This window comes from Lepidochelys olivacea (assembly GCF_965140295.1).
Source record: "Lepidochelys olivacea isolate rLepOli2 genome assembly, chromosome: 4".
In the NCBI taxonomy this organism is placed as follows: Eukaryota; Metazoa; Chordata; order Testudines; family Cheloniidae; genus Lepidochelys; species Lepidochelys olivacea.
This window is the reverse complement of record NC_140414.1, coordinates 129,845,285-129,860,115: the sequence shown is the minus strand read 5'-3', so window position 1 is coordinate 129,860,115 and position 14,831 is coordinate 129,845,285. Positions and strand designations below refer to the sequence as shown.

General features: G+C 45.9%; 1 protein-coding gene across 2 annotated transcripts in view; it reads left to right on the top strand.

Moving 5' to 3' along the window:
• Positions 1-14,831, top strand: part of CFAP99 (cilia and flagella associated protein 99) — a 104,964-nt gene that overhangs the window by 20,757 nt on the left and 69,376 nt on the right. Inside the window, exon 3 of one of the 2 annotated variants that reach the window (XM_084626974.1) lies at positions 13,092-13,236. The exons of the other annotated variant lie outside the window; for it this stretch is intronic. Within the exon in view, the coding sequence (XP_084483100.1) occupies positions 13,092-13,236 (145 nt within the window). The remainder of the gene's footprint in view (positions 1-13,091; positions 13,237-14,831) is intronic. 2 annotated transcript variants of the gene reach the window in all.

The following is a 14,831-nucleotide window of genomic DNA, read 5'->3' as shown; positions in this document are numbered from 1 at the left end:
CCCGAGCCTTCTACGCAAGTCTTTTCTCCCCAGATCTGACCAACCCTAGCGCTTGCAGAGTGCTTTGGGAGGAGCTCCCTACGGTCAGCGTGAATGACCAAGACCGGCTAGAGTTGCCTCTCACTCTGGCTGAGTTCTCAGAAGCCCTCCATCGTATGCCCACTAATAAGTCTCCAGGCACGGACGGGCTGACCGTGGAGTTCTACCGCGTGTTCTGGGACGTCCTCGTCCCAGATTTAGTCACCGTCTGGGCCGAGTCTCTGCAGAGCGGAGTCCTCCCTCTTTCGTGCAGGCGAGCTGTGCTCGCCTTATTGCCGAAGAAGGGGGACCTCCGCGATTTACGAAATTGGCGTCCCGTCTCACTCCTCAGCATGGACTACAAAATCGTAGCGAAAGCAATCTCACTGTGGCTAGGGTCTGTGCTGGCGGACGTGATCCACCCAGACCAGACCTACACAGTCCCGGACCGCAGTATCTTAGATAACCTATTTCTGGTTCGGGACCTTTTGGAACTCGGGTGTAGAGACGGTCTGTCGTTCGCCCTCCTGTCCCTAGATCAGGAGAAGGCATTCAATAGGGTGGACCACGGGTACCTCCTGAGCACTCTGCAGGCGTTCGGCTTCGGACCCCAGTTTGTGGGTTTTCTCCGGGTGCTGTACGCTTCCGTAGAGTGTCTGGTTAAGCTCAATTGGACCCTGACCGAACCGGTCAGCTTCAGGCGAGGAGTACGGAAGGGGTGCCCCTCTCGGGCCAGCTGTACGCTCTGGTGATCAAGCCCTTCCTCTGTCTCCTCCACAGGAGGCTGACAGGGTTGGTGCTGCGGGAGCTGGAGCTGCGGCTGGTCCTGTCGGCGTAGGCTGACGTGCTCCTTGTGATCCAGGACCCCGGCGACTTGACACAGGTGGAGGCTTGCCAGGCCATCTCTTCGGCAGCCTCCTCTGCCCGGGTCAAGAGCTCTGGCTTGGCGGTAGGAGACTGGCGGCAGGTGAGCTCCCTCCCACCCGCAATTCAGACCATCCGGTGGAGCGCGGGTCCGCTGCTCTACCTCGGCGTTTACCTTTCTGCCACGCATCCCTCTCCGCCGGAGAACTGGGAAAATGTAGAGGGCGGGGTGATAGAGCAGCTCCGGAAATGGACGGGACTACTCCGATGTCTCTCCTTCCGAGGGAGAGCACTGGTGCTTAATCAACTAGTCCTGTCCATGCTCTGGTACTGACTCAACACCCTGGTCCCGGCCCCGGGTTTCCTGACCAACCTCCAGACATCGATTCTGGGGTTCTTTTGGTCAGGAATGCACTGGGCCCCTGTAGGGGTTCTTCATCTACCCCTGAAGGAAGGAGGACAGGGCCTGAAGTGTCTACACACTCGGGTCTGTGTCTTCCGCCTCCGGGCCCTACAGAGGCTCCTCTATGGTGCAGGCAGTTCGGCGTGGAGCGCACTGGCGCACTCCATCCTGTGCCGCATCCGAGGGCTCCAATATGAAAGGCAGCTCTTTTATCTCCATCCGGGAGGTCTTCCGCGAGACCTCTCCGGGCTGCCAGTCTTCTACCAGGACCTCCTCCGGACTTGGAAACTGTTTTTAATGACCAGGTCTACACAACCCCCAGCTCCGTGTGCAGGTGGCGGAGTCCCGCTCGGTGTGCCAGAGCTTGATCCTGGCAGAAGTCACGAGAGTCGGAGACCTCCTGGACTACGACCAGGGAGACTGGCTGGATCCCCTGACGCTCACCTGGCGCATGGGGCTCTCCAGACCTCGTACCCCCCGGTGCATACTTCAGGAGGCGAAGGCCGCTTTGCTGCCCACTGCTCGAGCTTACCTCTACAGCGTCCTACTCGAGGGCACACCCCGCCCACCCTCTACCCCAGGCCCGCCGGACCTTATAATTGGACCCCTGCCCCGCAGATCCAATCAACCCCCTCACCCCTTTACTGCGAGCTGGCTGCATGAACTGCAGCCAGTACGCTTCCAAACCACGCCAAGGAAACATCTATACACACTCATGCTCCACACCCTTCACGCCCTCACCCTAGTGTCCCGCCCTGACACAAAGTGGCGAGACCTTCTGCCACCTTTGGAGGGTGAGCAGCCCTGGTGTGCCAGCCTATATTCCACCTTGGTTCCGAGGCCCGTCGGGGCCATCAGTTGGCGGCTCCTTCATGGAGCTGTGAGCACAGGCACGTACTTGGCGCAGTTCACCCCCATCCCAGATACTTGTCCCTTTTGTGGTGTGAGGGAAACCCTGGTGCACGTATATTTGGAGTGTGCCAGACTGCAACCCCTGTTCCAGCTCCTCACAAATCTCCTATTACGTTTTTGGTTGCATTTTTCTCCTCACCTTTTGATTTATGCACTCCCCATCCATTGCCTCACAAAGTTGCGGGATCTCCTAGTTAACCTCCTCCTGGCCCTGGCTAAAACAGCCATCTATAAAACCAGAGAGAGAAGGTTGGCCGATAGAGTTTCCTAAGACTGTGGGGCCGTTTTCCGATCCTCAGTCTGTTCATGTATCCGGGCGGAGTTCCTCTGGGCGGCATCCACCGACTCCCTTGATGCTTTTGAGGAGCGGTGGGCGCTGTCTGGGGTTCTCTGCTCGGTGTCCCCATCCGGGTCCCTTTGTCTGACCCGTTGACTGGGGGAGAGAGTAAGGAACCCCAGCCCCAGCCATTGCTGCTGCAGACACCACCACCTTAGAGGGGTCCTTTCACACGTGGGTGCGTGTGCCCCTCCCCCAGATTGTCCACCCCACAGCCTGCCCCTCTTGTTGGGTGCTTTCAGAGGAGAGAATTGTTGGTGACACTGGGCGTGGCACCAGGTAACTCGAGGGGGTGGCAGACCTTGAGAGTCGAGGAAGCCCCCCGCTCTGGGCCCAGGCAAGCTTGAACAGTTCCCTCCCCTGAAACTAATGAGAAAACAATTGTGATTGGTTGCTGTGTTACACATTGCATATGCTGCTGTTTTTATTTTGTAAGTGTGTTATGCAAATAAAAATATCTTTTGCTTCAAAGAAAAAATTATTCTCCTATAGCCATCTGGCCCGACCCTGTCACAGTCTATATGTTTCTTCTTACTATATATTCCATTCTATGCATCCGATGAGCCCCCATCTGAGGAACACGTCATCAGCGTACGCCGACAGGACCAGCCGCAGCTCTGGCTCCCACAGCACCAACCCTGTCAACCTCCTGCTGAGGAGACAGAGGAAGGGCACTGTAGCCCGCGAAAGCTTATGCTCTAATAAATTTGTTAGTCTCTAAGGTGTCACAAGTACTCCTGTTCTTTTTACCATAATATAATTACTTGCCTAAATTAGGGTTGCAGGATCAGACCCATAGTTTTGACTTTTGTAAATCCAGCATAATTAAAAAGCTCACTGCTCTCATTGGGAGTTCACTGGTCCTTTATTCCCACAGTGTTGATACCAAGTTCAGCCTGTCTATTGGCATCTCATGCAGTACATGGTTTAATTTGGGAAGAGGGCTCAATGTTCTCCATTAATCTGGTTCAGTTGTGTATGTCAGAGCCACCCACTCACTCTGAGCAAAATCCAAAAATGTCAAAAATCACAGATTTATTTTTAAACATGAAAATCACTTGATGTATGATTCCTGTGATAGATGTTACAAAACCTTATTTATAGATGTCTGATGTGTATCGTTTGTGACTGATTTTTACATGTAGATTGTGAGCTCCCTGAATAAAACCCATGTCTTCAATGGTGCTTGTATAGTGCAGAGCACATAATCAATATTGATTTAATAATAAATACAGTAGTATAAACCTTTCCTGTGACTTCAATGGACTTTTGATTAGGCCCTTAGAGAGGAGTAACATTAAAGCCTGAAGTGATATAAACTAATGAGATCACATATAAAATGAGTGTATTCCGACTAGAAGCAGCTGAGTTCAGTGTAAACTACTATTCAAATCTCAGGAGGTAAAAAAAAGCTTTATCTGTACATAAAATATTATCTCCCCTCTTGAATGTTAGTTTAAACTTAGAATAAGGATTTCCATCCAGGGATAAAAGTTGGACCTTCTCTTTCTCTCTCTTCACCCAAACAGAAACCTTCTTTTCCTCACCTTTCCCATCCTTTTTCTCTTTATTAATCTCTTGAAAAAGACACATTGCTAGCCCTTCCCATCTCCTTCCCCCCTCATTGGCAAAGCTCCACCCCACTACCTGTCTATCTTACGTAACACTACTTATTCTACTCTCCTATGTTGAAAGTATTGTGCTCATTCCTCCCTGCCCCAGCCTGCTTGGTCCCAGTTCTCCTCTGCTGGTTCCTAGTAGAGCAAAAAGTCAGGAATCAATAATGGGAAGGGGCACGTTAGGAAGACAGGCTTGGAGAGGTGGGGGATTCCTACACAGAAGGAGGCAATGCCAGTAAGTATATATTTCAAGCAAGAGTCAACCTGCTTCATCTTCTTCCCAGCACAGAACACCCAAAGGCTGTCTCCATGCCTTTAGGAACTGGTCACTTGCAAGGTATTAAACACTTGAGAATTAGCAAATACTGAACTTTCAAAATTCAAGGCCATAATGGAGAGACTTTGTACCCATAAACAATTTAGAAGCCAGTGCAATCTGTGGAGCTCGGGGATAAAAAGCTCCTTGAATTAAACACTTGTAATTAAATAGGAAACCATATTATGCACTTGCTGAAGGTTCCAAGTGGTCTTAAAGTGTAGTCTCAAGTAAAGCACATAGTCATCAAACATGCAATCTGGAAGAGGCAAAACTGTGGATGTATGTGGTCAATCCATATCCGAAAGGAATAGTTAGCCTCTCTGCCAATCAAAGACGGGGGAGGGGAAATCTTTTGGTTATTTCTGCTGCCTGGATATTCAAAAGCAATTGAAAATCCAGTAGGACCTAAGTTGCCAGCTTCGGTAACAAAAGTGATTGCAATTGAGAAAATAGATATAATCAATTACAGTTTCTATGGAAATATCCCTAGGCAAACAACTTCTAACCTCTGCCTTATCTAGAAGGACCCTTAGCCAACTAGCTCTAATCAGAGCTCCAATCTCAGATAGATAGAGGGAAAGCTGAGTGTCAGGAATCAGATTCCCAAGTAGAGCCGGTCTGGAAGTAAAACCTGCAGCAGAGCCACTCTCCAGGTGACCTAATGCCTGCAGCTGGCCTATAGTAGGCTGCCTGATTGGCTGGAAGAGTACTCAGAACTGCTTTTCAGCTCAGCAGCAGTTTAGTGTCTGTTTCAAGCATTTGCCTATGGCTACAATAGCTTCTCCTCATGAATATTTTGTTAAGATTTTGGTTGCACTTTTCCCCTCACCTCCTTATCTATGCACTCCCTGTCTGCAGGACCTCCTGGTCAACCTCCTCCTGGCCCTGGCTAAAGTGGCCATCTATAAAACCAGGGTGAGGAGGTTGGCCGATGGAGTCTCCTGTGACTGTGCGGCCTATTTCCGATCCTCTGTCCGTTCATGTCTCCGGGCAGAGTTCCTCTGGGTGGCATCCACTGACTCCTTTGACGCCTTTGAGGAGCAGTGGGCGCTGTCCGGGGTTCTCTGCTCGGTGTCCCCGTCCGGTTCCCTTCGTTTGACCCTTTGACCGCTCTCCTGTCCCTGTTGTTCATTAGTTGTTCCCCCGTAATTATTTGGTTTTCCAGGTCCTGTGGACCCCCCCCTTAGGCTGGGGGGATCCTTTAGCACTTCCTGGATCCCAATAAGGCTACAATAGCTCCTGTGCCTGGTTGTTCCCAGCCCTGCTTCTGCCTTGGACCCGGCCTTGCCTCATTTCAGGCAACCCAGTTCTGACCCTGGACTTTATATCTTGACATCAAACACATACCTGTAGTAAAAAGAAAAGGAGTACTTGTGGCACCTTAGAGACCAAGTACTCCTTTTCTTTTTGCGGATACAGACTAACATGGCTGCTATTCTGAAACATACCTGTAGTAAGTAGCCTATTAAATTAAAAACCAACTCAGTAGATTTTCTGTCCAGGAGAGAGGACATTTTTGGTATGTGGCCCATATAGCCTTTAGACATTAAAGTTCTGAGGCACAGCTGACCCTGAACTGCTCCTCTTGTCAACACATTGCTTAGCCTCAAGCCATGTACTGATTCTTTGCTTTTTTGCCTATTGTTATGATGCAATAAGAGCATCATTCCTCTTTCTGTACTGGGACTATCTTCTGTCTCTGCCCCTGTTAATTCAGGGCAACAGAAGAAGTACAGTAAATGGAGGCAAGTGATTGCACACGTACACTCCTCCCTGCTGGTCACTGTAGAATAACTGCTGGTCAGAGCACAGCATGTGATCATTCCCTGGTGTTCTGTATGTGTCAGATTTTATATGGCCTCCAAGTCACACTTTAGGCACTTCTGTTTTCTGCTGTTAGTGGATCTCTTCTTGTTTCATCATTCTTCCTACTGCTCTTCCTCCTTCAAAACTAAATAGAGTAAAATTGGTTTAATATACTACCTTTTGTACTCAGGGCATCTCAGAGTGTTTCATGCACTAATAAGTTGAATGCCATGATTTTAGACAAATGAAGATTCCAATATTTTTTGTTCACAAGGATTGGGGGAGACTGGAGAGTGCTTATTATTGGAGCCTTACTGATGGCTTCTCATTTTTTAACTTTGGGGTGTTAATTTCACCTGTTTGGGAGAATTCCCTTCAAATACACTCTTTCAAATGATGGATTATAATCTGGGGATAATGGCTTCACAGATCTTCAGTAGGAGGTTAGATTTCTGAGTTTTTCCTATCAATCCTGTTAAACAATTAAGTTAATAGACCAGTAGCTGAAAGAAACGTGCATAGATCTTGGTCCTGGAAGGTGTCAGTAGAAGTTGCTAAATTCTTCATAGGAGTTCTCAGCACCTTGCAGGATGGAACCCACATTACTAATATTAATTTCCTCATATATTTTCATTTTTTTTATTTTCCTTCCACTTCTCTAGTCTTTTCCCCACTGACTTTTGTATGTCCCCTCATTGCCTTCTTTCCCAAGTGTGTCCTCTGCCCTTCTCTCCTCTTTTAGCTGCTCTTTGGGCAGAGCCTTGGTTAAGGGTACAGCTGAGGTCCTACTTATGCTGACTCCAGTCCCTAGATGCCGGTAGGACTTTTTAAAGTTACATGATCCCTATGGTCATGCAGCAAATTTCAAGTGTGGTTCTACTCTGCACCTTCTTACCCAACAGATCTTTTCCCAATGTGTATTTAGAATCATATTTGCTGACTTCATTGACAAAAATAATTTTTTACTATTTTTTTAACTCCTATTAGCCCTGCAAAGTCAATAATGCTAAGAAGAACTGAGCAGGATTCTATTTCTACTTGTTCACTATTGACAGATTATTTGCTAAATTCCAACCCCCGAGCTAATCAGTTAATCACTTGTGCAACCTCAGTGAGGGTAATGAGACTGCAGGAGTATAACTGATTGGCCTGCGGACTTAGTATGAGTGATAATCCACAAGAAGAAAAGTACCCAGCTTCACTCTCCAAACCTAGGCTGAGTTTGCAGGGATGGCAGGTAGAAAATAACATTTTTTATGTGTTCACTCAATATATTTAATCTGAAAGACAGTGAAAGAAAATAAACCTGGAACTTCACAGCACCATTTTTATAAACTGACTTTTCAGATTAGAACTATACTTTAAAGCCCTACCATTTATTTGTCCTCACTTTCAAGGCTCTGTATTGTGATGAGCATGATTATGTTTCAGGAGGTGTTTGGCATGGCTCTTTTCCAAATCCCAATAACACCACTCTTGAACTGGATGGGAGTCATTGCAGAAGAATAGCAGCCTTCACTCCGCTGCCAGGGACAGGGTACGGGGTGAGTTGGACTACTAGTCTAATGCAGCATAGCAATTCCCCTGTTCCCACCCCTCAGGGCAGGCATTGACAATGCTGCTTACAAGCAAGGCTGGTGCAACCACTAGGCAAACTAGGCGGTTTCCAAGGGCACCAAGTGGTTGGGGGCGCCAAAAAGCGGTTCCTGGCTCAGCAGGGAGAAGCCGCCTTCCAGAGGCACTGGAGAGCCAGAGTGTCGGCTTGCGGGGGCGGCGAGCCCCAGCCATGTAGGAGCGGGTGGGGGAGGGGGCAGCAGCCCTGCAAAGGTAGTGGCACAGCTAGCGGGAAGCAGCTGCGCCCCCCGCCCCGCCTGTCCAGGCTGTGGCCCGGTGCCCCGCCCGGGGGAGGGCTGCTGCAGGCTGCAGCAGATGCATGCAGGCAGCGGCCCCCGTGCACCCCCTGGCTCTCCCCTTGCCATGCTCGGGCTTTGTGGCTCCTGGGAGTGTGAGCCGCTGCTGCCCCTCCCGGAGCAGGCTCAGGGCCCCGCGCCCCAGTGGTGGCAGCTCACATGGTCCGGAGCCACAGAGCCCGAGCGCGGTTAGGTGGGAGCCAGGGGGCGCACGGGGGCCGCCGCCCACATGCATCCGCTGTAGGAGCCACCGGGGGGGGGCGTCGGCACAGCCCAGCTCCCCCCCGGGGGCTCCTGCAGCAGATGCCTGTGGGCGGCAGCCCCCGTGCACCCCCCAGCGTCCCAATCGCCGTGCTCAGCTCTGCGGCTCCCGGGAGTGTGAGCCGCCGCTGCTCCTCCCGGAGTAGGCTCAGGGCCCCGAGCCCTAGTGATGGTGGCTCACATGGCCCAGAGCCACAGAGCCTGAGCGCAGTGAGGTTAGCCAGGAGGTGCACGGGGGCTGGCACATAAATGCATATTTAGGGTTCTTCAATAACTTGATATCTCATCACATTGCATTTTTGGTCTTTTGTGTTTGAAAAGCAGATTCTGTGTTCACCATTGAAAATCTTGGTTAAATTCCAGAACAATGGTACAGAATTCAGAAGAAGCTCTCAATTATAGCTTATCATGCAAGATGGGAATATTCTTCAGATTTCAGATAAAAAAAGACCAATTACATGGTTGAGGAGTAAATATAAAGTATTTTAATATTTTTATACAAAGTGCGTTTGTTTACACTTGGACCATCACATCTTTAAAAAAGTCTTGTTTTACTAACTTTAATATTGTTAAAAATTCACAAAGAAAGAAAATGATTTTGAAAGTTGAATATGGAAAAACAACCTTTTATTTTTTTGCCCTTTTCTGCCTTTTGAGGTACTGTTACTCAAATATTTGCACAGCATATTTTGAAAGTCAAATGAAAAACAATGAACTCATATCAACTAAGCCACCAAGTAGTTAGGTTTCCAGAGGATGGGGAGAGAGAAATACATTTTTTATCTAAGAGATAAAGAGCCTAGATTTTCATGAAAGTTTCTGAAAGTTAGATGAGCAACTAACTGAGTGGGATTTGTCAACGGCAAAGTTGATTCTTGATAGGCTATGTCACGTGACTTTATTTATTAATTTGGATTTCATTCTAAAAGAAACATCCCACAGCCATATGCACCACTGACAACCTGCCCAGTGTTTGCCTATGCACCTGTTAGATCATGTCTTTAGACTGTAAACACCTGGGGACTCTCATTTACTATGTATCAATTTAGTTCCTAGCACAATGGGGCCCCAACTTGGTTGATGCCTCTGGCAATATAAATCTTTAATATTAATATTTTTAAAACACAGTGCCATTGGAATTGTAATACATAACTCCATCCAGAGTAGCAGCATTTCTCCAGCCCCCATGCTACACGCACTGAAGCATGTGAGTAACTTTAAACATAGTGGAACTACTCACAAGGTTGAAGTTATGCAAGTACTTCAGTGCTGTATTGTCTAATCATCAGTTAGTAGATGCAATGGCATTTGAAGTGCTCTTTAACCATAAACTGACAGATTAGTATTGTCCTGCACCCTGGGACACACAGTATATGGTTGCAAGTAGTCCTGCTTCAGGGATTCACTCTAGGTGCCCTTTGTGCACAAATTCCCTCAAATGGTGTTGGGCTGCAAGGCTTGGTCATGTTCCCCTTACACCTTTCTCCACTTTGGTTGCAAATATGGTAGCATGTCCTCTAGAGATGGTGTGCCATGCACACACCCTATCCCTGCTCTCTGGAGTTGTTGGGAGGCAATGTGTCTATTCAATTGAAAATGAGGCATATGGGTGTCATGTTGGCCCAAGGATATGTCTATTTAAGAGCTAGCTCTTCTAGATGTTCCTCCAAGTTGCCTTGCAAGGGAGAAGAATTTGTGTGTTGCAGGAATTCTGAGGAAAAGCTGGGAATAGAACATGGATCTGCTCACTCCCAGGCATGTGACTCACACACAAGACCTTCCTTCTTAGCAGCATGTATGATTTATATTATAAGAGAAAAAGATTTATAACCCAATAATAAAATATCCCCTATGCCCTTGTATTGTATGATTGTATTCATTACTGATCATGAAGAAATATCTTTTTAATAATCAAGAGGTAACAGGTGCAGTTAGAGCTAGAAAGGCTTGTTGGGATTTGCCCCTCAATGAACTGATGTGCAAGGGGGGGGGGCACAAGGTGGAAATTTCACCGAGGGCGCAAAATATCCTTGCACCAGCCTTGCTTACAAGTGAAGAACTGACAGAGAAGTCATTTTGCAGAATAGCTCAGAGAGCCTTAGATATTAGAACATGCTTATTGAAAGAGAGCACATTGGCCCTCTCTCAATAAGATTATCCCTTTCTCTTTTTAAAAAGTACCATAAAATCTTTAATTTCTACAAACAGATCTTTGAAAAACAGGCAGGATTTAACATCTCATTGAAAGGCAGTCTGCAACCACAGTTCCAATAGCTCCTAATGCTCTGCAGTGCCAGCTCTGGGTATGAGCCCATGTCCTAATAGTAATTGGACTTGCATCCATTATTTTGTATATAGAGTCATATTGACACTTTAAAATGACAAATTATCACCATAAACAAGGAGCATTGCCACTGAGAAGGAGAAATCAAAATGTGGACTATATCTTTTCAGAAGATGCATTGAGCTTTGTTTACTTCTTGCTAGCATCTCTAAATCAAGGAAGCATTATTTTCCTGCCACTCTTCCCAAAATCAGTTGCCCTCCTTGTAAATTTGTTTAATAGAAAATTGTACCGGGCATTAGACCCTATTACAATATTCTAAAGGTGATTTAGAATGGAAATATTTTCAATATAATAAAATGCATTTGAAAGATTGTTCAGCATGAGATTCATCTATGCAATTCACCACCACAGATTCTTCCATGCCACTTAAATCTTGCACTGGGTTTGTGAGGGGGTGTCACAGGTAGAGTGTCCTTGCAAGGGGGCCTCTGAACCTTCTGTATATTTCACAAAGGGTTTTCAGCAGGTGACTGTGATGGGTTGGACTGCCCATCCAGGATGCCACCTGATGTACTGGGGTTTCACTGAGCCTGCCTGCTCCACTAGCCTGGGCTCCCTCTCCCTGTTTTGTTGAATCAGGCTCTCCAGCCTCTGGCAGCACACACACACAGGTAGGGACGCACCAGCTGTAGAATCACACAGAGTCTGCAAGTAGCTCTCTATGGGAAGATTCAGCTAGGAAATTTCCTAGCACTCAAGTGCACACGGCCTTTGTGAAGCAAACCCAAAATAATATTGTTGTGCGCTGTATAGAAAGATCTGCGCAGCGCAAGCTCATAAAAATTCACCCTCTCCCTCAACGTGGAGAGAGATTTTGCCCCCCCAGATATGAATTGCACAAACTGGGTTTTGAAATAAATTAAAAACAAGTTTATTAACTATAAAAGATATTTACATGATTATAAAGGATAGCAAACAGAACAAGGCAGATTACTGAGCAAAATAAACAAAACACGCACACTAGGCTTAATACGCTCAAGAAACAGATTACAAAATGTAATATGTGACCCTAAATGTTGTTTTAGGCGAGTTGCAGAGTTTCTGTAGCTTAGAGTTCCAGTTATTTCTCTTTATAGACTAGACTTCTGTCTTAGTCTGGACTCAGCCCTTGCCTTTCCCTCAGCTCAGTTCCTTTGTCTCTTCAGGTACTTTCATCTGTCTTTCTTCTTGGGCAGGAAGGCAATGGAGAAGAGTCCTGTTTGCCTTACTCCCCAGCCTTAAATAGAATTTACATAAGGCGGGAAGCCTTTGTTTCCACGGGAAAAGAACCAGCAGTGTCCAAGGTGGTACTTTTTACTAGGTGACATTATCACCTGACCTTGCAGTGTCAAAGCAACCATCAGACCAGGTTTATTTACAATGTTCACAGGAAGGAACTCTTGGAAGATGGGGGATCCACTTCTTCAGAGACTTGTTGTTTTTTTCCTAATAGACCATTAAGGCTGATTGCTTACTATCTGGTGGGTGTCTCCAAGTATAACCACAGTTGTAATTGTAACATAGTCAATATTCCTAACTCCAGATACAGAAATGATACATGCATACAAATTGGATAATCACATTCAGTAAATCATAATCTTTCCAATGATATCTTACATGAGTCATCTTGCATAAAATATATCTTAGTTATTCCATATTCATATCATAAGCTTATTTCTATAAAGAATATGGAGCATCACGTCACAGTGACAATGGAGACCAATAAGGTAATATGCACAGAATCTACATTAACAAGGATCCTGAGACTTGCACATGCAGAATGTATTAATTGTATGGATGGCCTGTGGCCACTTTCTCCATCCGATAAGTTAAAGTAGCAACCTCAGAGGGGTACTTCCCCTGGCCCCTGCCCTGATTCTGGGCTTCATTTCACCTCCCCAAACTACAGACACTTCTCCTACATACAACCACATTACTTGGCATTATGTAGGTAAAGAGAATTTCCCCGTGCAAGAGCAAAATCTCATTGGAGGTTCCCCATTCTATTGGGTGAGTTAGTCATTGATCATAGCTCAAGGACAATACATTACTTTACATATACATTTTCTTTGCATTAACTGTTGACTTTCACACATCATTTGAGGTTTTTTGCTAAATGCATGTCAGCAGGTTAACTGAAAGTCAAAGATTTTTTTCTTTTAATTTTGCTTTACAAAGGCCATTAACTTCTTAAAGTTGTATTCATTTTTAAAATAGTTTTAAAATTGTGCCTCCTCCACCTCAGTCAGTGCTGTTTGATTTAATATTTTGTTCCCTGAATTCATTCATCATTACTTATTTTTTGTATCCCTCTAGACCCTTAATGTGACAGATGGAGCATTTGAGTTGGAGACTTTAGCTGGATGTATTGAATATAAACCTTTATTGGACATAGTAGTCAATGCATTTTTTGTTCGGGATGGGAAGCATTGCCTGTTTTCTGAGCGCAATCTCTATGTGGGTAGGTATTCTTTTAAGCTACATAACGTAGTATAACTATGGAACATAAGAAAGATACATTATTTCAGTTGTTCAGGTGTTACGATTAGATTCCATGTTAAGCATTATCATTTGGTCAGTGCTGTACAAAATATAAAGACTTGGTCATTCACCAGTGATCTTACAACCTAAAGGCCAAATCCTGGAATCCTTTCTCAGTCCAAACTCCCACTGATGGGAGTTTTGCTTGAGTAAGTACTGCAGAATTTGGCTGAAAGTTAGACTGATGGTACAGTTCAGATACATGATCATATCCATCACTAGAAGAAAATAAAGTATCCAGGTGGTGCAGATTTCACTTAAAAATTTTCTGCAACAGCCTCTGTGCTGTCCCACTTATGGGATCTAGCACTTCTATCATCGCACTGCAGAATTGTATAGCAAAGCCGTGTCTGCTGAGAGAGGGGTGTGACAGCAGTACTGTCATGCTAGGATGACCACCAGAGTTCCTTTGCCACTGACACAGACAGCTAAACAGAATTCTTTCTTTTCCGTGAGCTAGTTAGCCTAGTTTATTATTAGTTAGGCCCAGATTTTTAAAGGTATTTACTAGGCATTGCTCCATTCAGCACTGTAATGCTTAACTGACTTAGGCTCCACTATGGCTTAAGTCACTTTTGAAAATGAGACTTAGGCTCCTAAGTCAATGAAAGGTTTTTGTAGTGTCCCAATGCACAGTTTTCTGGACCTTTCAGGGGTTTAAGTCTTTATTCTATCAAAACCACTACGGCACCGACTTCAGCATCAGCAAAAACATCAATACCGATCTTCTCCCAGCACTAGAGGAACCTTCTTTGGCACTGAGAACTTTCCTGGTATGAACCTTCTCCCAGGCCCCACCACCTTCAAGGATACCCATGTTTCAATCAGCGCAGATAAGACTAGCGCTGTTGGCCCTGGCAACATTGCCTCCCCAAAAAGAGTGCTATGGGTATGATAACTGTGAGGAGACTTCTTCAGAGGAAGTGGAGCAGTCAGCCATCAAGTATTATACCAATGGTATGTCCCCTGATGATCAAACTGGGACTTCGTCTCTCTTCATAATGAACAGAAGCAATTTCAGGAGCTGACAAGGAGAATTACTAATACCCTTTTGTTACAGACTGAGGGGTCTGCACCATCTGATACCCTTTTTGACATCATGGAATTGCATACAAAAGACAAAGTCACCTTTCCTAATCTCCAAGGACTATTCAAGCCAGCAGAAGACATTTGGCTCTTTTCTGTGTCCTTGCCACCAGTATCAAAAAGGGCTGATTGTATGTATCCTATACCTTCAGAGGGCCAATTATTGTTACAACATCCACTGGCCGATTCCATGCTGATCTTGACAGCTCAGGAATTATCTAAAAGTTACAGAGCATCTGTGACTGCTCCCTTTACATAGAGAAGGATGGAGGACCGGATCCCATTGGAAGAAAAGTTATCTTTTCCACTTCTGGGTTGCCAAGTGGCAAACTGCCAACTCTCATGTTCAGATATAATTATGTGTTATGGGACTCCATTAACCCTATTCAGTACTCCTTACTGGATGAACAAAGGGAAGCAACAAAGTTT